The sequence below is a fragment of the Periplaneta americana genome, chromosome 4, assembly GCF_040183065.1.
Source record: "Periplaneta americana isolate PAMFEO1 chromosome 4, P.americana_PAMFEO1_priV1, whole genome shotgun sequence".
NCBI lineage: Eukaryota > Metazoa > Arthropoda > Insecta > Blattodea > Blattidae > Periplaneta > Periplaneta americana.
In genome coordinates this window covers 159,224,336-159,246,008 of record NC_091120.1, presented here as the reverse complement: position 1 = coordinate 159,246,008, position 21,673 = coordinate 159,224,336, and the positions used below count along the sequence as shown (strand labels likewise).

The 21,673-nt window shown below is 35.6% G+C and overlaps 1 protein-coding gene across 2 annotated transcripts in view; it reads right to left on the bottom strand.

Moving 5' to 3' along the window:
- The window catches only part of Lrrk (Leucine-rich repeat kinase), a 283,300-nt gene that overhangs the window by 43,857 nt on the left and 217,770 nt on the right, over positions 1–21,673 (bottom strand). For both annotated transcript variants that reach the window (XM_069824217.1, XM_069824218.1), the window contains exons 28-35: positions 17,831–17,993; positions 13,848–14,056; positions 11,406–11,566; positions 8,431–8,675; positions 6,059–6,228; positions 4,533–4,654; positions 2,466–2,655; positions 558–764 (exon numbers count right to left, since the gene is read on the bottom strand). In XM_069824217.1, coding sequence (XP_069680318.1) covers positions 558–764; positions 2,466–2,655; positions 4,533–4,654; positions 6,059–6,228; positions 8,431–8,675; positions 11,406–11,566; positions 13,848–14,056; positions 17,831–17,993 — 1,467 coding nt within the window. The remainder of the gene's footprint in view (positions 1–557; positions 765–2,465; positions 2,656–4,532; positions 4,655–6,058; positions 6,229–8,430; positions 8,676–11,405; positions 11,567–13,847; positions 14,057–17,830; positions 17,994–21,673) is intronic.

The window sequence follows — 21,673 nt, the reverse complement described above, 5'->3', positions numbered from 1 at the left end:
TCTCGCATCCTATTTTAAAGGATAAATATTTTAGAATTAGAAGAGTGTACAATATGTCAAGAATCTAACACCAACATGGACACACAATATCTGTTACACAGCAGAAAACCTAGCACATGAGGCCACGAAGAACATCAGACAACTATACTGCCAAGAAGCTGATAGAATGGAATCCAGGCTAACCATTATAGCAGCACCAGCAACAACTTATGGACTGTAAGGTTTTCGAGAGCAAAACATGAAACTCTTCGTATTCAGTCTCCTGGAAAGTGATTGAGAGACATTCTTTAGGCATGTGATGCAATCGAGAGTAAAAGACAGAATCTGTTTGTGACCATCTCTCCAAAATAAGAAGCCAGAAGGCATATTCTTAAGAGGCTTTCGAAAATAAAATGTGAAAATTCTTTGAAACTATTCTCCATAGTAGTAAAATTCAGGGTATTTAAGGAAGTACGAAAAGACTGACAAATATGTGGTTTCGAAACCTTACATCCTTAATAATAATCTAAATGAAAATGTAATGTTTCTTGTAGTAGGAAAGCAAGCAATGTGGTTACCTTGTAAGCGATGACAGCTGACTGTCGTGCATTAGCACCTGGCTGGACTGGCTGCAGCATTTTCATAGCCACGTCGATGTACGTGTTGGAGCCACGAATCTTACAAGAGCCTTTGAACACGAAGCCAAACGCTCCACGGCCAAGCAACCGACCCTTCTTGATGTTGTCAGGACGGATTAGGTGCCGTTCACCCAAGTCCAAGAAGATCTAAAAAAATAAATAAATAAATAAAGCATTCTTCATTATGTGAAAATAGTTTATATTACAGTATAAGTAACCATTTCGAAATGACCAAACAAATTGTAGCTAAAACCGAAAATTAATTGTAAAATCCAATATACAGCCAACAGAAGACTGTCAAGTTCCGTATGCCAGCATTACTGATAAAACTGGAAGTACGAATGATTAGGAAACAAACACAACCTATATAGAAATAAAATTTATAAAAGTAACAAAACATTTAATTCAATTGCTTAGCTTGTTAACTGTCACATGAAAATGACAAAGACATTTTCAAACTTGTAGTTAATTATGCAGAAACAAAGGATAAAATGATGATGTTGTTTGTTGTTTTCTAATGCCAGGCATTTTACAATAAAGTCATTTGACTTCTTGCACTCCAATATTTTTCAAAGATATTGTCATGGTCAGCCACTGAAGCACAGATTTTTAGGTGTTCCGAATCCATTTCTTGGTTTGAGTTGCAGAATGGGCAGTTAGGGGACTGATATATTCCAATTTTATGCAGGTGTTTGGCCAAACAGTCACGGCCTGTTGCCAATCTAAATGCAGCTACACACGATTTGCATGGTAAATCGGGAATTAACTGTGGATTATGATGCAGAGAGTTCCATTTTTTCCCTTGAGATTGTGTTAACAAATTTTGTTTATTGAAGTTTAAGTATGTAGATTTAATAAATCTTTTCACAGAATAATACGTAGATTTAGTAACAGGTCTGTAAGTAGCAGTGCTGCCCTTCTTTGCTAAAGCATCCGCATTCTCGTTTCCCAGGATTCCACAATGGGATGGTATCCATTGGAATGCAATTATTTTATTGAGTGTTATTGAGAGAGCATTTTAGTTATTTCTGCTGTTTTAGAGGAAGGTATGTGTCTAGATACTATTGATAGAATAGCTGCTTTGGAGTCTGACAATGACTGCATTCTTAAATTTATTAATGTGGCATAGAAGATTCCTGAGACTTTCACCTATTGCAATGATTTCTCCATCAAAAATAAAGAATAAAATGTTGCCAAAAAAGGATCCAATTTAATTCAGAATACAAATACAAGCCTACATTTTATATCCATCAAAAGACTAATTAAAAATAAATATAAAATCAAGCAAAACCAAGCACTATGTACCAAAGCCAAAGATAAAAAATGGAGCATTTTAATAATAAAAAAAAAAAAACAGAAATTATTCCAGAAATCCCACGTAAATCTGCAGTAGCAAAATTCAGACTGCTTACAGAGCACGATTATTTGGCCAAACACTTGAATAAAATAGGAATTTACACAAATCCAAATTGCCGTCTATGCAACAAAGAAGAAGAAATGACTGAAGATCATCTACAAACCTGTGAAGTTCTACCTGATGGATCCACCACAGAGAAAGATTGGAGACCAAGAATGCTAATGGCTTCGTTGCCAAAGCCCGCCCTTAGATAACAACAACAACATGTTTACTGTACATTAGCAAGATTAATTTTAGTATACATCAGTGAAGCCTAAATGACAGAAAATAATACTATTTTTTTTTTTAAATTCTGTAAATCTTAATAAGAGGTGAAAATTATACTATTTAATAAAAACAGGTCAGCCAATTAGTTTACGTCCGGCACACAATCATCACCATCCCTGATAATAGATACCTTCGAGATACTCAGTATGAAGTATTTTACTCACCGTATCAGGGGCCACTTGCGCCAGGGGAATGTCACCATGACTGGGACAGGTGACAGACTTGCGGTCATAGGCCGCCAGAATACACTCCTCCACAACCCAACTGTAGTAAACGGAGGGCTCTGCTTCCTCTGCCAAGTGACATGGCTCATCCATATTGTAGCCAGGATGACCCTCCACAGAAGGCATGCGGCTGCAGACAAAAATGAAGCTTGCAAAACTGAGAGCCCAACTTTACATGCAAGATGGATGTTATCTATTTATACCCTGAACAATATGTAGAAGTGATTTTTTAGAACTGTCTTGATACATGATTTTACATGCATTTGATTGTCCATATAAATGTGAATTTGGATGAAAGATATATTTTTATATTTATACAGGAAAATGCACACATTTATTGAAATATACAGGGTAATTCAGACCACCCGTAACAGTTATTTCAAAAATTAGTGGATTAAAATTTTCGAGACAAAAATATTTATAACTAAACCACATGTGAACTTTCACTTGAGATTGATTTGATCAATTAGCCCTAACAGGAAGTAGGGTCAGTATCACTTTAAAATTTCAAATGGGAGTCTGGGTCAAATATGGTACCATTTGATAGAACTCTTCAAAACAAACAACTTTCATAGGAAACGCTTTTATTAATTCCTACTCTTTCAATGAGAAAATGTACGAAAAGGCAATTGGTGATTTGGACCACCAGTAAGTCATTTCTTTCAGAATCTAGTGCATTAAAATTTTCGAGACAAAAATATTTATAACTAAGGCACATGTGAAATTTCACTTGAGCTTGATTTCATCAATGAGCCCTAATGGGAAGTAGGGTCAGTGGCGTATCACTTTAAAATTTCAAACGGGAGTCGGGTCAAATAAGGTACCATTTGATAGAGCTCTCCAAAACAAACAACTTTCATATGAAACGTTTTTATTAATTCCTACCCTTTCAATGAGAAAACGGACAAAAAGACAATGCCTTCAATATTGAGAAATGTTACAAGACGAAAATGTAAACAAGACAATTAATGTTGACATGTTACTGAAAGACTGGATGAAATAAAGCTCAAGTGAAAGTTCACATGTGCTTTAGTTATACATATTTTGAATTTAAAATTTTAATGCACTAATTTCTGAAAGAAATTACTTCTGGGTGGTCCGAATCACCAATTGCCTTTTTGTACATTTTCTCATTGAAAGAGTACAAATCAATAAAAACGTTTCCTATGAAAGTTGTTTTGAAGAGCTCTATCAAATGGTACCATATTTGACCCCGACTCCCATTTGAAATTTTAAAGTGATACACCACTGACCCTACTTCCTGTTAGGACTAGTTGAAGAAATCAAGCTCAAGTGAAAGTTCACATGTGATTTAGTTATAAATATTTTTGTCTCGAAAATTTTAATGCACTGGTTTTCGAAATAAATGACTGTTACAGGTGGTCTGAATCACCCTGTATAAGTGTTATTTTTAACACTTGTATCGTAACTAACTATTATCGAGAAAATCTCAAAATGACTTCCACTATATACTGCAACAACACAAAATGAGAAATTCAATGTTAGATAAATATTATATTTACAGTTTACTTCAATACTTTTGCCAGATTTCGTGCATAAATATTTGTTTTTGCATTCATACATGGGCTTTAGTCGTCATCATAATCATTCACGTAAGACAGTAGTGTCAGAGTTGTAAGCTCCAAAACCGGTTGTGGAGCTAGAGTCGGAGCGTGAACTTGCTTATGTCTGTGAAAACACCGGAGCACGCAACGAGTCATAGTGGAGCGCTCCGCTCCGTTTAGTCTCTGTCTGACAATGCTGACGTAAGAAGACAAAAAAACAAGATACTTTTAAGTTACAAATCTGAAGATATGGACTGAGAACGACAATGTAGAAGATGGAATTAATAATTTAACTTATAACTCTAATTAAAACATAATGAAGCTAGAACAAGCATCTGAAAGAGCTAAATATGATGTTGATGATGATAATGATGACAATGACGACGATGATGATGATGATGATAACGATAATGATCCGAGCCTCCAAAAACAACGCAATCACCTGGATCCTGTGGAGTCAGGGCCCACACCACTGTCACCATCGCCATCTGACGTGTAACTCTCCTGTGATTTGCGAACTTGTCTCACTCCTAACTGACTCTCACTCTCTGCTCGATGGAAAGCCTGCAACAAACGTGGCAACACTTGTAGATTCATAATTTAATGCAGTCACTGGTTGCAGTTCGTACAGAACCACTAAATAAAATACTACAGTTGTTGTGGTTCATCCTGAAGTTAATTCAAGTAAGTATACTTGTACTTCTCACGAATGAGTTATTGTTCTCTCTATATACTATTTGATTATTCATCTGTGAACACATCTCAGTGGCAGTATATGTCAGTCTGTTAATTATGTTATGTTTTTTTTTCTTTTAGATTTATTCTGCACTGAGAAGTATTCATAGATGAGTAATCAAATAGTAAGTCCATAAATAATTCTATCAGTGCTCGAAAGTGGTGGTATGGGTGAAATACCAACATTACTTGCTTCTAAATTTCATACTGGTGTAGATGGGAGGATAATATTAAAACGGATTTGAGGGAGGTGGGATGTGATGGTAGGGACTCGAGTAATCTTGCTCAGGATAGGAACTGATGGCAGGCTTATGTGAGGGTAGCAGTGAACCTCTGGGTTCTCTAAAAGCCAAAAGTAAGTAAGTACGTTTTTTTTTCAAGTAAAATTTCTTTAACCAGGAAACAAGTTGAATGTTGTAAAACAAAATTCTGTGATGGACATTTTAAGAGGCCTTTGCTTGTTGTTGGTACAGGATTGTGTACATTACTATGTTATTGTGTAAATAAAGTTTATGTTTTCCATCAATTTACACAAATTAATGCATGAATTAGTGGAAGTAAGACTGCTCTGGGGCAGTGTGTCTTTTATGTACAGCTCATGCATTTTGTCAAGACACTCCCCCACTCTTCCTACAGAGCTGTGCACGAGATCGGATGAGTCTACTTACGAATTATAGGGGAATGGGTTAGTTTTTGCTTTGAACTCTGTAGCCACATGCCCGACTTTCCTTTCTACTCCTACCCCCCTGACAGAAACATTGTTCCCGTACTGCACATAACGAGTGCCTTGACAAAATTCATGAGCTGTAGTGATGTAACATTATACAGTATAGTCGAAACCAGTTAGTGAAATTAAATTTCTGAGAAGCTTTTTCTTATAAAATAAGTGTATTTCGTAAAAAATCTTTATTTCTTTTGAAAAATTTGGATAAATTCGCGCTAAAACAAAAATTTTGCGTATAGGCCTACACAAAATCTCGAGTCATTTCACGAATTTAGGTTTACGATATTCTGGCCGGGAAGGGTTTGAAACATATAATTTTTGTTGTCAGTTGAAAAACCGTGTTTCACGAATCCGCGGTTTGGGAAAACTAGGTCTCTCTCTAAATATAGCACGCAAAATGATTAACACTTCGTCTTAGTGGAATATGAACATGGATCTCAGTAAAGTCCTGGCTAGAATAGACTTTAGGAGACGTAATTTAATAGATATGAAGCTGGATTATCCCTTACCTCAGCAAGATGTCTAGGGCCAAGCGCACCACTCGATAAACTGTTGTCACTCCAGCTGTGTTGCTGCTGTGCCAGCTCGGAGTCTCCTTGTGAGGCCGCCACGCATCGAGGACAAGGTACTAAACGTGTCACCAGGAAGCGTCCTTCTGATGTGTGCACAAACCGAGTACCTGTCACACATGTTCAATAGTCCTTTTATTGTTTACCCAGTATTAAGGCGTACAGCAAAGTGATTTCTCATGATAATAAAACTTCAGGCAAAAACATAGTGACTTAATTTACAACAACAAACAAATTACAAAATATAAAACGAAAAGCCAAATGGTATGCACCATTCTTGCGTTCTTGCACAGGATAGTACACCGTTTCACATTTCCTGCATATCTTGCTCCAATGTTCTTAAATGAATAGACAAAACAAAACAAAACAAAACAAAACAAATAATACTTTTGAAATACTTTTGAAATAGGCTTTACTGCTACAATACTGAGATACCAGAATCCCCTTTACCAGAATCCTGATAATTTCTTTGGGTATTTAAATACAGTGAAACCCCTCAATTCGGAACATGCGATAATTAGTACAGATATATATTTTTTTTTACACAAGACATCTGGAGATTAATATTCCACACATAAAAGGTAGAAGTGAATGCAAAGAGTGAAAAATATTGTAATAAATTCGCATTATCCAACATAAGATTCAATTAGATACATTAATTGAATTTGTGGACTGTAATCGAAATTATAAGGAATGTTATCTTGCCTTAAAAGAAATGCGTCACGATGTACATAAAAACAACAGCACAAACAGACGCAGATAACACTTACTTCTTTCTTTAAATCAAAGTCTTAAAATTCCAAAGCTGTACTTCCTGTGAAGTGCTTGGACTAAAGAACTTCGAACTTATTCCTTTTTTAATTAATGTTTTTGTGTTCCATATATTTGTAAACGTTAGTTACAGTATGTATTTCCTGTGCATTAACTGACTTGGACTGCAGAACTTCATACTCATTCTTTCTTAAAATTTATGTTTTGTGTCCCATATGTTTCAAAAACAGGATGATGAAACACTAACTAAATCTGTTCCAATAAATGCTGTATAATTCGGACTTTCATTAATTCAGATTGGATTTTACCCCCCACCCCCATCCCACATAGACTGAATGAGTTGTACTGTATTTAGAGGAATACCACGTTTTCGGCACCAATGAAATTATTGCACGTGATTAATTTCGATATTTTATAAAATCTTCAATAATATATAATTAATATTACTGAATTTTCAACTGAAGGATTGTTATGCACAATACAAATATAAATAAAAATCTGAAAATGTCGTGAAACTCAGATCTGGACCAACATGCAACTCTTCTACTACCATTTCGGTACAAAAGCACCATCCAGCATAGGATCTGAAAGAATTTTTCTGCTATTAATCTAATATGTACCAAAATTGTAACTAGTAGAAATCATACCACCATTGATTGCTATACTTTTTTTTTGAAAGATGGGACATGACAGTTAAGTGGCCGAGCTTGGAACTACAGTACCATGTTGCCAATATGGACTACCACACTGCCAGCTCATGGAAGCTAACAATTGTCGTTAAGATGGCTGACGTTAAAACATTCATTAACAATTGATGCAAAGGTAAGAAAACAATACAAACATCGACAGAGAATCAAACACGAAACATACATTGTGTGCACAATAAATGTCGCCAAGAGAGCAATTAAGCACTTGCCACGTGGGAACTGTAAGTTTGGCAACTCAACCGTTGTTACCATAGCAACAGGCCTACCATGCTATGTGACATTCAGTTGTTTTTCCGATCGCAACGCTCCTGTCATGTCCCATCTTTCAAAAAAAAAAAAAAAAACAGTATACCTTGTTGTTGTTGTTGTCGTCGTCCAATACTGATGAATTTAATTGTGTGAGCCCTTTTTCTCTTAATTCTCAGTAAAGACCTAATATTTCATGGTATATATCCTTTTTCTCTGCCTAGTTTTTGGCAAGTTAGAAGATGGTCTTTGTTGAGAATTTGTTCTGCTCAGTTTATTCAAATGCTTAAACATATGTCAAATTTGCACACAATTGAATACACGCACAACGTCTACTACATACATATCAAAAGCTGAATCATGGAAGAAACCTGTCTTCGCACGTGAAAGTAGTGGAGTGAGAGATGGCTACCGGTATGTACTGTATTACCCCAATATAACTGAGAACAATCAGTAGCTATCAAGAATGAAATAACATGAAACAATGGTTCAATAATATTCACAAAGGAATTTTTTGAGGAAACCTGCTCTACATCATCCTATACAACTTTCTAAGAGGATATGCTACAGATAGAACCTGATGCTGACCTAGTGTGGGGTACCAGTCCTCCAGCAGAATGTCGATGTGGTCCACAGCAAGGGCCAGCAGCTGTGCTGTGCACTCTGGGCTAGGGTCCAGCACGATGGCTTGGTAGCCAATTGGTTCACTGCCTCCAAGTTCATCCGTGATAGGACGTCTTATTACTATAGTATCCACAGGAAAGAAGATCTCCAGAATCGAGGAATTGACGAGATCCACATCACCCCATGAGCCTTCCTGTCTCAGTCGGAACCTGCAGTAGCAAACAAGTAATGAAGTAAAGGTATGATCACACGTCACTACTTTTGTTGCACAACTTTTCTACTGCAGCTGCAAAAGTTGCGTGCCGTGTTCACATGTAAACCAAAAGCAGGCATTGTACACTACTTTTCGTGCTGTGCAACCCAAGCACTGCAAAAGTTGGAACTGGAGGTTACAAGTCTGTTCACACACAAGGCACTACTTTTGCAGCTGCAGTCTAACTGCAGTTTTGCACCTTGGTGTTGATTTTTCAATATACATTTTGTGGTTAGGTTCGCATTAGAGTTTCAGATTATGAAGCTCATGCAATAGCTTACTTACCACCTCTTTTAATTATAAAATGGAGAACAAAACGTTAAACTACGAAAAGCAGACGATTCTAGGACAAAGAAGGAATAGAAATATAGAACAATTTGAAGTTACAATTTCCTTCGAGAACTATGATGATGTGGATGAATAGTCCCTAATGTTATGGTATAAAAACTTTTTGCAAGTAGTAGGAACATTATTATTTTTGAACCCTTATTTATTGTACTGGTCCCGAAGAGAGTGTTTTTTAACATTGTTTCCTGAAATTTGCATTGCACTAGCAATTTCTGGTAAAGCCGTTTACTTTTTGTTGTGGGAATCGGCATTTGCAAATTCCACAAGCACTCTCTTGGTTCAAGTAGGTATATTATTTGTTTTTCTGTTGTAACTAGTATTAAAAAATTGGCATTATTTTTATTATAAAGCTATTAGAAAAAGTCTATACTTCAATGATAACCAACAGCATATTCTCGTAAGCAATGTTGGCAACACTGCTGTTTGAAACTATGCTACGGAAAATTAAAAAAATGAATCACATCATCAGAAAATATACTCTGTGTTGTACATTTAGTAACTGTTACAAATAATTTATTTTCATCACATCAAACATTAAAATTGGTAAATCTAAACAATATAAAGTATCACTGGCACATTTGGGTTGCAACACTGGTCGCAACCGCTGCAAAAGTTAAAAAAAAAAAACCAGTATCAAAAATGCTGTGGCTGCAACTCAGAGAACCCTGTTTATATGTCGCTACTTCTAAGCTGCACGCAGCATAAAAAAGTAGCAAGCAGCTGGTTTGGTAGCCGCTATTTTCTGGTTGCACTGTTGTTCACACGTTGCAGTACGAGAGTTGCGAAATATTTTGTACTGCAGTGCTACAAAAGTAGCGATGTGTGACCATACTTTAATAGTGATGTTCATATAAAATTATTTAGAACGAAATAAATTTGTGGACAGGTTTTGTTTTGACATTCCTCACTGCTCAAATATTACAAAAAAAGAAAATTGTAAGATTCAATCTACTATTAGCTTCAAAGGAGGAGGAGAAAGAAAAGCATGAGGAGGAGGGGGGCAGGACGAAGAAAATATAAAGGAAAAAGATGACCAAAAAAACTGAAAGAGAGAAGTATGTGTATTAAAAAAAAATAAAAAGAAAAATTAAAAAGAGTGGAAGAGAAAGTAAGAAATGGAAAGAGAAGGAAAAGAATAGAACATATACATATTATATATTATACATACAGGATGTTTCAAAAGTGATGGTAAAAAATTTAAGAATGAGAAGTAAAAATGAAAAGCAAAAAATTTCTAATATACATGGGTCCACAAATTAATCGTTTACGAAATAATGCCATTTTTTTGTTGGTTATATACAGAATGAACCATACGTAATGTAATTAAACTTAGAGGGTTATACTTAGAGATATTTCAAACTTACCCACTTACTTACAAATGGCTCTTAAGGAACCCTGAGATTCATTACCACCCTCACATAAGCCCGCCATCGGTTCCTATCCTGTGCAAGATTAATCCAGTCTCTACCATCATATCCCACCTCCCTCAAATCCATTTTAATATTATCCCCCCATCTATGTCTCGGCATTCCCAAAGGTCTTTTTCCCTCCGGTCTCCCAATTAACTTTCTATATGCATTTCTGGATTCGCCCATACATGCTACATGCCCTGCCCATCTCAAACATCTGGATTTAATGTTCCTAATTATGTCAGGTGAAGAATACAATGCATGCAGTTCTGTGTTGTGTAACTTCCTCCATTCTCCTGTAACTTCATCCTTCTTAGCCCCAAATATTTTCCTAAGCTCCTTATTCTCAAACACCCTTAACCTATGTTCCTCTCTCAAAGTGACAGTCCAAGTTTCACAACCATAAAGAACAACCGGTAATATAACTGTTTTATAAATTCTAACTTTCAGATTTTTTTCACAGCAGACTGGATGATAAAAGCTTCTCAACCGAATAATAACAGGCATTTCCCATATTTATTGTGTGTTTAATTTCCTCCCAAGTATCATTTATATTTGTTACTGTTGCTCCAAGATATTTGAATTTTTCCACTTCTTGAAGAATAAATCTCAGAGATATTTCAAACAAAAAAGTTTAATACAATTTTGCTCGTTTTTGCTTCCTTTCCGAGATAAAAATTGTTTTATATGAAACATTTCATAGCATGTTTTGGGAAAGCCATTAATTTAATTCCCAATATGTTCTCAGTCAACTTAAGAGAGCAGTATATTATGATAATAAATGACTGAAAGAATTTTAGTTTTGTCCTTTAAATATTCAGAAATTTGATCCAAACAAATGTAACATTTTAAAATTCCTTTTCAGAACGAAAAATTACATTTGTTCGGATCACAGACCACTAAATAAATATGCATGTTGAAACTCATACCTGAGTTGTCGGTAGTCGATGGGAGAGTTCTTCAGGCCAGGCAAAACTTCCTTCATGCGAAAGAGTGTGGTGTCAGCATATCGAAGTTCCATGCCCGTCTGCCACAAAACCCATTCAGCACGAACATCCAGCAATTGTGCCAATTTTGCATCCTGCACCATCTACACATAAAAGACTGAAGGTCATATTTTTTATTGGTTATCTAACGACACTGTATCAATTGCACTGTTATCTAGCATGAATGATATTTTAATGAAATGATTCTGAGGCAATACTGACATTCGTCTCACAGTTGGGGAAAGGCCTTGAAATAACCCAACCATGTAATCAGCCCAAGAGAAACTCGATCCCACCATGTACCGTCTCTGAGCACTCTGTTTTTGAAGTTAAGATAAAGCACATTCATAATAATTTTAATGAAATGTGCATTAAGACTTAATAAAGTTGATTCATAAATGACGTGACAAATGAATTTCTGTGCAAGTTGTCATTACAATCCTGATCAGTCCATTGTATATGAAGAGTCCACTGCAAGAATGATGGATGTCACTTTCTTGTCGAAAATTAACCAAAACCGTCAATGCATAGCTTAAGACATATAGAATGTACAGAGAGAGTTATATGGCATTAACACTGATAGTCATTGTCCAGTAATGATCGGAAAATCACAGTTAAGCTTTGAGAGCTATGCATTTCAAACTTTCAATTGCTTCTCCTGCAAAAGTATTCCAAATGACATCCATCATTCTTGCAGTGGACTCTTCATATATTAACTTCAGATTCCATTTTGTAAAAGTTCTCACGTTTTTATTTCTAAGAAACAGACTAACAGTGACTTAAAAAGGTTTTTCAGTAAGCTGGTCGTAAGTACTTGAAGCAGTAAAATTAAAGATACTGCAACTTAAGAGAACGAAGTCTGTAGCCTAGTTCTTTCAGGAAAATTAAAATTCTATTACACATATCAATTTAAACTCTAAAAAGAAAGTCGATTTTTTTAGTAATCTTTTTATAATTATAAAGCTATTCGCTAAAGGAAATTAAAAATACCGGTACTGGTAGTTAAATCAATTTTATCCATAAAATAATGTAAATATGGTTGAACTCAGTTATAGCATCATCGAATTAAAAAAAATTGTCGCAATAAATGACTGTCACTATAAAAAATAAACGAATACAGTAGGTAAGAAAAATTCAAAGAATACATTCACAATATTACGTATTTTGTACACCACTGTAACTTAATTCGCAATTTTATATACGCCTATAGTACTGAAACTGCACTTTTTTTAAATACTTTACACTGTTTCTTTGTTTTTTATTATTCTGAAAAAAATATATATATATTGTACTGAATTGAAGAACATTGACAAATACACTACTCCATCGATATAGGAGGAAGCCTATGTTCACATAGTTAGATGTAACACGCGGAGCAAGTCCCCTGCAATCAGCAAGCATCATGTTTAGGTAGAGCATGAAAGTCAAGGAATATTATGAACAGTAAAAAATAGAACACACAGGGATGGGCATTTAAGAATTGTTAATTCATTATAAAAAGTGAATCTGATACAACGTTACTACAAATTAATTTCATTTTCTAGAATATATCTATCCATAAACTAAATAAATAAATATGATGTGCCATTATAATTTTTTTCTTGTTAGCTTTCATTGCTTCTTTAATTGTTAGCAACTTTCTTGTTAACTGCCAATGTTTGTTTGTTTACTTGTTTGTCATTTTTCTCACTCTGTATCTTTCATAATCTATTTGTTCTTTTTTTTTGTTTTGTATGCTTTGTGTAATGGCAGCCTCTAATTTGAGGAAGCTCTGGTAAATGAATGAATGAATGAATGAATGAATGAATGAATGAATAAATAAATAAATAATTAAACAAATAAACACACACAAAAAAATAAATAAATGAAAAATATATATATATATATATATATATATATATATATATATTAACTTAAACTCTCCAGCAATATCCTTAATATTTGTGTCGTTTTCAAGGCGTTCAATAATATTTACTTTGTCAGAAATGTTCACATGCGAACGTTTTGTGACATGATGCCTTACCAATATGCGGGAGCTTGGATTCTCGTCACAACAACAGACCACGTTATACTGTTTTCTGCTATCTTTAGACTCAAACACATTCTACTAAACCAGTGGAGCAGTGTACGTAGTACATTTTATCATGTAAAATAATTATGGAGACATGCACTACTCACAATCAAGAACGTTCTGCTTCAATTTTGCAAAATACTGCATCTGCAAATCTTTCTCAATTCTTCTTTAACCAAACCAAATTCACAGCACATATAAGCTTTCTTTCTACCATTCTCAATTAAATTTCTCTGTAACATTCCAAGGTGTTGCACTGTAGTTGCTTTAACATTGTACCTACATATTTTAACACAAAATGAAAATGCTGTCACCTCTTTTGGCATGATGAAGAAGGCACGCACAATATCGACTATGGCATCGTCGGCCAGTATTCTGGTGATAAGGCGGGACCAGAAGCCACTGGGGAAGTACGACATGAGGAGCAGGCGACGAATGGAGCACTCAGGGTCTGAGCGATGCGTAATCTCACACTGGTACGAGGCTGTTACGTCCACACCCTCCTCAGGGGGCAATGTGGGACCTGCACACAACATGAGAATCAGCTTCAATATCCATTTACACTTATCTTGCCCCCTCTGAATCACTGTTTATCATATTCTGGGCGCCTCATCAAAAATGTTACACAAAAATTACTTTTAGTTACAACAATTTAATAATCACACACAAGCACATTGAAAAAAAAAAAACACTAATCACATTTCAGCCATCTTACGATCTGTTATCAGACTGGTTTCATAAATCCTCTGATCTTCATTTCAATGAATTTCAATTCCTCAGCTTTCTTTTTCCAATAACATTTGTTTTTGCAACTGCAGCTGTTTCAACTTCACTTCAGGGAAGATTAAATAAAGGTTAAATAAATGAAGCAGAACAACATGCGTGATTTCGTTTACCCACGATAATTCAAGTCTTCAACAATACCCAATTCAGTTCAAAAACACAGTAGAATAAAATATTCAATGCAATTAAATTTATTAGGCCGTTAAATATACAAATAATAGGCTTCGTCATATATAATACATAAAAAAACACGAAATATAAATAAATTTGTGTTTAAAAACTCACCAACTCAAGCTGCAAGAAATTATTTTAAGAATATAAGACATGGGACACACAGATTTACTTCCCCTCCAAAGAAAGCCATGTTAAGGATTTCATTGCCCTTTAAAATCCAACATCCCTGGCTGGTTCTGAACCAGCGAACTTTAGAGCCAACAGCTAGCATGGGAACATCAGACCATCGAGGACGACAGAATAAATTAAAGAAAATTGGAAATGATGTATCTCACAAATACGGAGAATGTTTAAGTAACTACTATGAAATGTGTGACAATAGAGAATTTGGAAGACGTGATTAAGGAAACCCACTAGAGATGGGAAATGGATTAAGTAAAATCTTTGGAGGAGAAAAGAAGAAAAATAAGGAAAACGAAGAGATGAGCAATAATAGACAGAATATGGAAGAGAAAAGAAGGAAAAGAACAGAAGAAAATGTAATCAGAAAGAGAAAATAGGTAGGAGAAGGAAAAGAGCAATTAGAGAAACAGCTACATTAACAGACTTTTAGTAATTGACAAGTTAGTTGTCACAGCAGCCGTGGGGAAAAATTCGATTTCTGACATCTATAGTAAAGCACGTGGAAGCTCAGATTACATATAACTCTTATGAATAGATTGAGCACTCTTGTTGGCAATAACTTTGATCAATTCCACTATGCTGCCATCTAGCGACAGTAGAAGAAGTCACGTTATAACTCCCATTTGAATTGCATGGAGCAATTGTACTTCCATCTAGTGGCCATTACTAATCGACAGTGGCGATCTCGGGGGTTATTCTCTTCTACATGTTACCGTTTTTAACATGAGGATGGCAATCTGTTATATATGTGGTCAGAGGTGGAAAGTACAGAGCCGGAGCACAACGTTGCAACTAACAGCATTCCCCCACCACTCACCCCGATCGCAGACAGCTGGATGGAGAGCAGATGAAGAGACAGATAAACGCAGAAGGAAAGTTAGCCAATACTAGGCATTCGATTGAAACAGTAATGTAAATCAGTGTTCCTAGAAGGTGACCATTGAAATCTTGTACTACGTAAGCAGCAATTGTTTCATAAATTTGCAATACTGAAAGTCTCGAAGTAGCCATATTTTGTAAATACAGTGACTGTTTCTGATTTGTAGTAAACAATTCAGCTCTAAAGGTACAATTTGAATGAACTGAATTTTGAATTGAATTTAACGGAGGGGGGCACTATGGCCCAGTACTGCGACCTTGTTCAGATCTATTGCGCTAGCATTACCAAACCCACACTAAGGTTCTCTGGTCCAGGTTTCGAGCAGGCAATCCCACTTGTCCCTAGGCCAACCCCCTCCATGCGTCACCGGAAGGCGTTTGGGGAATGCTATGGAATGATAACGAAATGGAGAAATGATGATGGAATGATGTAAATGCCTAATTTGGGGAAAAACGGGAGAACCCCTGGAAAAACCCCAACTGCGACCTTGTCCGCCACAATTATGGACTGTTTCAATGAAAAAATTCCAGACCTGACTGGGAATCGAATCCAGGGTGCCTGCGTGACAGTCTAAAGGTCTGACCATTCAGCTACCGCAGAGGTCCTAAAGGTACAAACAAAGGTGCTTCATAAAAATCCAAGTTACAAGACAAAAACATGCAACTCAGTGCTTTAGGGCATTACAAGAAGCCTTTGGGAGAGAAGTCCTACCATACTGAACTATTGCAAGTTGGATGGAAGCGAGGCATTTGCTTTCAATCAAGAAGAGCTTTAGATTGATCAGTGAGAGAGATATCCAGAAATGTTGCTACAGATGGAGTCTGCCATCTTCCAAGGATTTGGCAACGTATTGTTGACATGGCAGGAGACTATATTTGAATTATACAGGGAAATCATTTTATTTTTACTAACATTTCTAATATTAACTTGTCTATACATTGTTGAGAACCGAAAACACCGTTTGCTATCCCCTTTCACGACTGGAGTTCGATGATACTGGCGTAATATACAAACAAATCACTTTACTAGGTATAGGAGGGAAGAAAAGTAGTTCATCCATTTACGTAAACTAGGAAATATCACGCTTTTGAGTTTGATAATTTCCATTAGGTTTTTGTTTAATCAAAATACAGTATTGTATTAACAATAAGTGTTTTTACTCACGAACTGAGCTGCCTATTTGGACGTATTCATTATGCAGTGTATATTATACTGTCTACAGCACATTAGCGTACACTATAGAGAATGAAGTTAAATTGAAAAATAATCATAATAATATGGATATTTAAACACATTTTTGAAAATGGTGGCCGTTCATTTCAATACAGGCTTCAGTTCTAATTGCATATTATCGCACTATAGACTATTGTACCTAATTCCAATTACCAGTTTCGTCCTTCGTACCAGTAACTCAGGTTGAAATAATTCTGTACCTACTCTATAAAAGAGTACCTTACGTACTGTAAATTCAATCTTCACTTCTGCCCGATCCGAAAAGATAACATTACTCAGACATGCTATCTACTGTCCGTACAAGTGGTTATGTCGCAGGGTCGTAGAAAGGGGGGAAATCACGTGACAGTTAATTACTTAACGAGGCCCTTTTATTTAAGTTATTTTAAGCAGTTGTATGGGTATAATATTACGTAGACGTCCAATTCCTAACAAAAATTATGTTCTTAGAAAAGAGCTAAGACAGCCCAGCCACTAGCATTTACAGAGAGGCGAATAGAAGCGGTGGGGGGAAACCAGGATGCGATGTAGGCAAACGGACGACAGTACCTGTGCGAAAATGATTCAATATTGAAAGCCCTTTTGTCACTGGTAAACGCGAACATATTTTTGGAATGTACTGTTTACTATGACCATATGGCTACTGTGACTGTATATGCAGTCTTGGGTCCGGTGGAGGACGGTTGAACTTCATTAGTAGAAGGGGTAGGAGTGAAGTACATTCAAAAACTCAGGTACAATAAAAATTGAAGTAAAAATAAAATGATGTCCCTGTATAATGTCAAAAGTAACCTAAATAAATTTAGTATGAGACAGTAACTATGTTGCCATTACTTTTCGAATGCCCTAGTATATCTACATAGTAATGCCGAGCTGCGCTAGAAAGACAAGAGACATATCCAGTTCCCAATGGCTGAAGAATCCAGGCAGTCAGTTCAAAAATAGACATTACAAAACTTTTACAAGTCGTTTCTTTGCCTGGAGGAGCTATAATCATTGATTATCACTCTGTAGTTATATACTTATATTTTCTGTAACTCTTACCACTGATCTTCATAGGTGAAGGTGTATTTGCTATTGGCCTCTGGAGTCTGAATCGGTCAGGGCTCTGAGTGTAGAACGACGAGTTGCCAACCAAAGTTGAAGCTCCAGCTGTGACACTCAGCTTCTTGCTTCGGACTGCCCAGCCTCGAGACCGCACTGGGATCTTAACATACAACCAAGCGAGGCTAGATGCACATATATCACTCCATGACTCAAATGAGTAATATTAAGGAAAAATAAAATAAGCATCTCTTTCTTCATTTGCTGCTGTTGATTATTTTGACATTATACTAGATATTTGAAAGAATAATATTGTTTACAGTATCTAAAAATAAACATTTTGACTTCTTCCATAATATTATACAGAGTAAGTAACAAAAAAAATCAGAGATTTAAACGAAAATACACTTTCTGAGGTTTCTTAACATCGTTTTCTTTATTCCTTTGGCGTTAATGCTTCAACATAATAATGAAATCCATTAATTTGATCTTTTCTTTAATGTCAGTGAGACTTTTCAACTTGTAGAAAACTTACAAAAAAAATTGCAATTTTTAATCAACAACACAAATGGGCATTTGTAATGAAAGGTAAATTGAGTTAAAGCAACGTATGAGAAATTGAGAATCACACAACATTTATACTGTATATTTCAGTAATTTCAACATGCCACAGATAAAACAAGCTAGTTTCAGTCTGATTATGCTGAATTGTATAATGAAATGTTTTGACGGTACTATGAGACAAAATAATGCACGAGGATCATAGAATTTTAATAGGCTTCAATAATAATGATATTTTACAGATAAAATAAATCCAACTTCACCCCTTTAAACAGCACACGATAATAGTGCATTATTATTAAAATATATTCTGACCACGCAGAATAAACAAGGCAGTAACAAATGTATGGTAAATTAATTAGAACAAAACTTAAAATCTTAGATTATAACAAATGACATACTTATTAATTGTTCAAGTTCTTAGGAATGATTTTTCACGGAAAAGCACGTTGTAATTAGTACAAAAGACAAAAATAAAAATTAATTATTAATGATAACATGATATGTGTGTCTCTGAAAATGTGGATTTCAAACTGGGAAATGCACAACCGCAAAAAAATAAGCTTCACATTTGTCATTTAATTCTCATTATGAACATTAACATAAATATTGTGAAATAGAAGAAATTCTCTATTTTCCACGTTTCAAATCTCATGCCTTCACACCCACCTGAGATATGAAGTGTCTGGGAAGAGTATGATAATGCAAGATGCTCGATTATGGTAAAACTGATAAGTTACCTCCTCCTTTCATCAGTAGTACTATCTTGACAAAAATGAAGACTTCAAATAGAAATAAGTAATTAGAATAAAAATAACTCTTCATTTCAATGGAACCCACACCTAAAAGCAGTTCAAGTGTCCATTGTACTCTATGTCCCACTTGGGAATGACATTTGAAAGACAAATCCAGCTACGAAGCCAACGTCCAGCTTCTTCATGTCTAACAGCATTTGCTCCAATGACATGCTCTTTCACTCTCTCATTTCGTCTTTGTTTCTAGGTACTGAAAATGTTGCTAGTAAGAAATGGAACTGTGAAGAGAAGATTTCTGTAGCACAGAGAAAAGATATCAACTAATTAAAACAAAATGAAATAACATCTCTTAGCTGTATATATTTTATACCATTATCTGGTAAATTTTCTCGTTAATAAATAATGTTAATGCAAAATTATTATATTAATATGTGGAATGATAACATTTTTAGAATTCTTATGGAATTTCATATGTATCAGAACTTTAAACTTCACTGCTTATTTCAACTATAACAAAAATGCATAGCGATTTGTCGATAGAAAGGGAAACAAATTCGTCCTTGACAGCAAAGTTATAACAATTAATATTAGAATTCAATTAGACTGGACTCCAAAATACTTTGTATTAATATCAAATGTATGCTTATAGAGTCTGGCTGGGTGGAAGAGAAGGCCTCTGTCCTTAGCTCTGTCAGATTAAATAAATTAATAATAATAATAATAATAATAATAATAATAATAATAATAATAATAATAATAATAATAATAATAATAATAATCTGAGATTCGCCAAGTTTAAAAACTAGCACAAATTAATTACAAAAAAAAAAAAAAAACTATAAAATCTTCAACATGACTTCTTTCAGGAGGGTGGTAATGTCGGGAATCCAGTAACATATATTTATGGCACCCAAAGAACATTATTACTGAATGCAAGGGCTCGAAGCAAAACTTACGGGCCATTTCTTGCCCATGTGAAGTTCGTTCAACTCTATCAAACATCCTCAGTTATCATCATATTGGAGAGAATGAATGCCGTTTTACTGATGCCATATATCAAAAATGAAAATCAATCTATCAGACTAACAGAATTTCAAATTTCTAGAAGCACTGTGAGGGAATATGCACACCCATGAAATACCCTGCTTTGGAAAAAAATCTCTCTACAGTATAACATTTTGTGAGACTGCAGAAAACTCAGATAAAAAAAGAAAGGCAAAATACGAGTTGCGGACACAAATACCCAAAATATATTGAACTTTTATCTATACATTCCCAGTAGAACTAGGCAATGGTAGACTTAAATTCTTCTTAAACAAGCATTATGCTTGTGGCTACAGATAAATCATACAATAAAAATAATTTTGTACATAAAAAAAATAAAAATTTATAACAATACACAATGTCATACAATAAAAATAATTTTGTACATAAAAAAATAAAAATTTATAACAATACACAATGTCTGAAACATGTGTAAAATTCTTCAGTTAAATTTAATTAACGAGAAAAAAATTACAGCAGTTAAGAGATTATTAAAGTAAAGTAATATTTAAAGTAACATTAATATCTTATGAAAGCCAGAATAAAGAGACAGAGTCACATGAATATTTAAGCTGCTATGCATGGTGCAAGTAGTTTTCTAGAGTGCTCAACGTATAGTTGACAAAATCAGGCAAATTTTGACATGCTGAGAGATCCAAATGGTCACCAGCCCACTCTTCCTAGTGAGCTCCTGCAACTGGGAAAACACACTGACTCGACTAATAGTTAGAAAAATCGAAAGGAATCAAATTAATATACAGTGAGATACAACATTCTGAGAATATGTTTGTCTTTCAATAGTATTAGGTTCTACCAGAATTAGAGAATTCCTAGAAGATCGTAGTGTATCATGTCTGAAAGCACTGGAAACAGTTTATTTTCTGATATCCCACTCTAAAGATGTCAAAGCTATCCCACCCCTAGTTAAACTCTTACGTATTGTGGCGGCAGGCCAAACATTCTAGTCGTGCCTGGCTGCATCGGGGAGTTTCGCACACGTCTGCCAGGAGAAAGGAGGCACGCGGGAAGAGAGGAAGGCGAGCTTCAGTGGGCACTGGGGCGCAGCGCGAGGAGAAGAGAGGGAAAGCTGCGAGATGCTGGCCGCTGTGCGGGGCGAGAAGGGAAGGAGAAAACTGACTGCGACGGATATAAAGGAAACATATGGAGTCCGAGTGATGGGGAGGCCCAGAAAGTTCACAAGCCACGCGAGACCGATTGCTGTAGAAACAGATTGTTCTCGAAGATCGAAGGTACGAGAACGTGTGACTTGATAAATAAAAGTGAGCAGCCTTCGAGTCGGTCTAGTCGGTTTGTGAAGCAGCAGTGAGCAAGCAAAGAAACCAGCCTTCGAGACCGGGGTTCGACGTGAGTGAACTTGAGTAACTGTGGCAGCGTCCAGGCGAGGGCAACACGTCTGGGAGTCTTGGGTTCGACGTGAGTGAACTTGAGTAACAGTGGCAGCATTCAGGCGAGGGCAACCCAT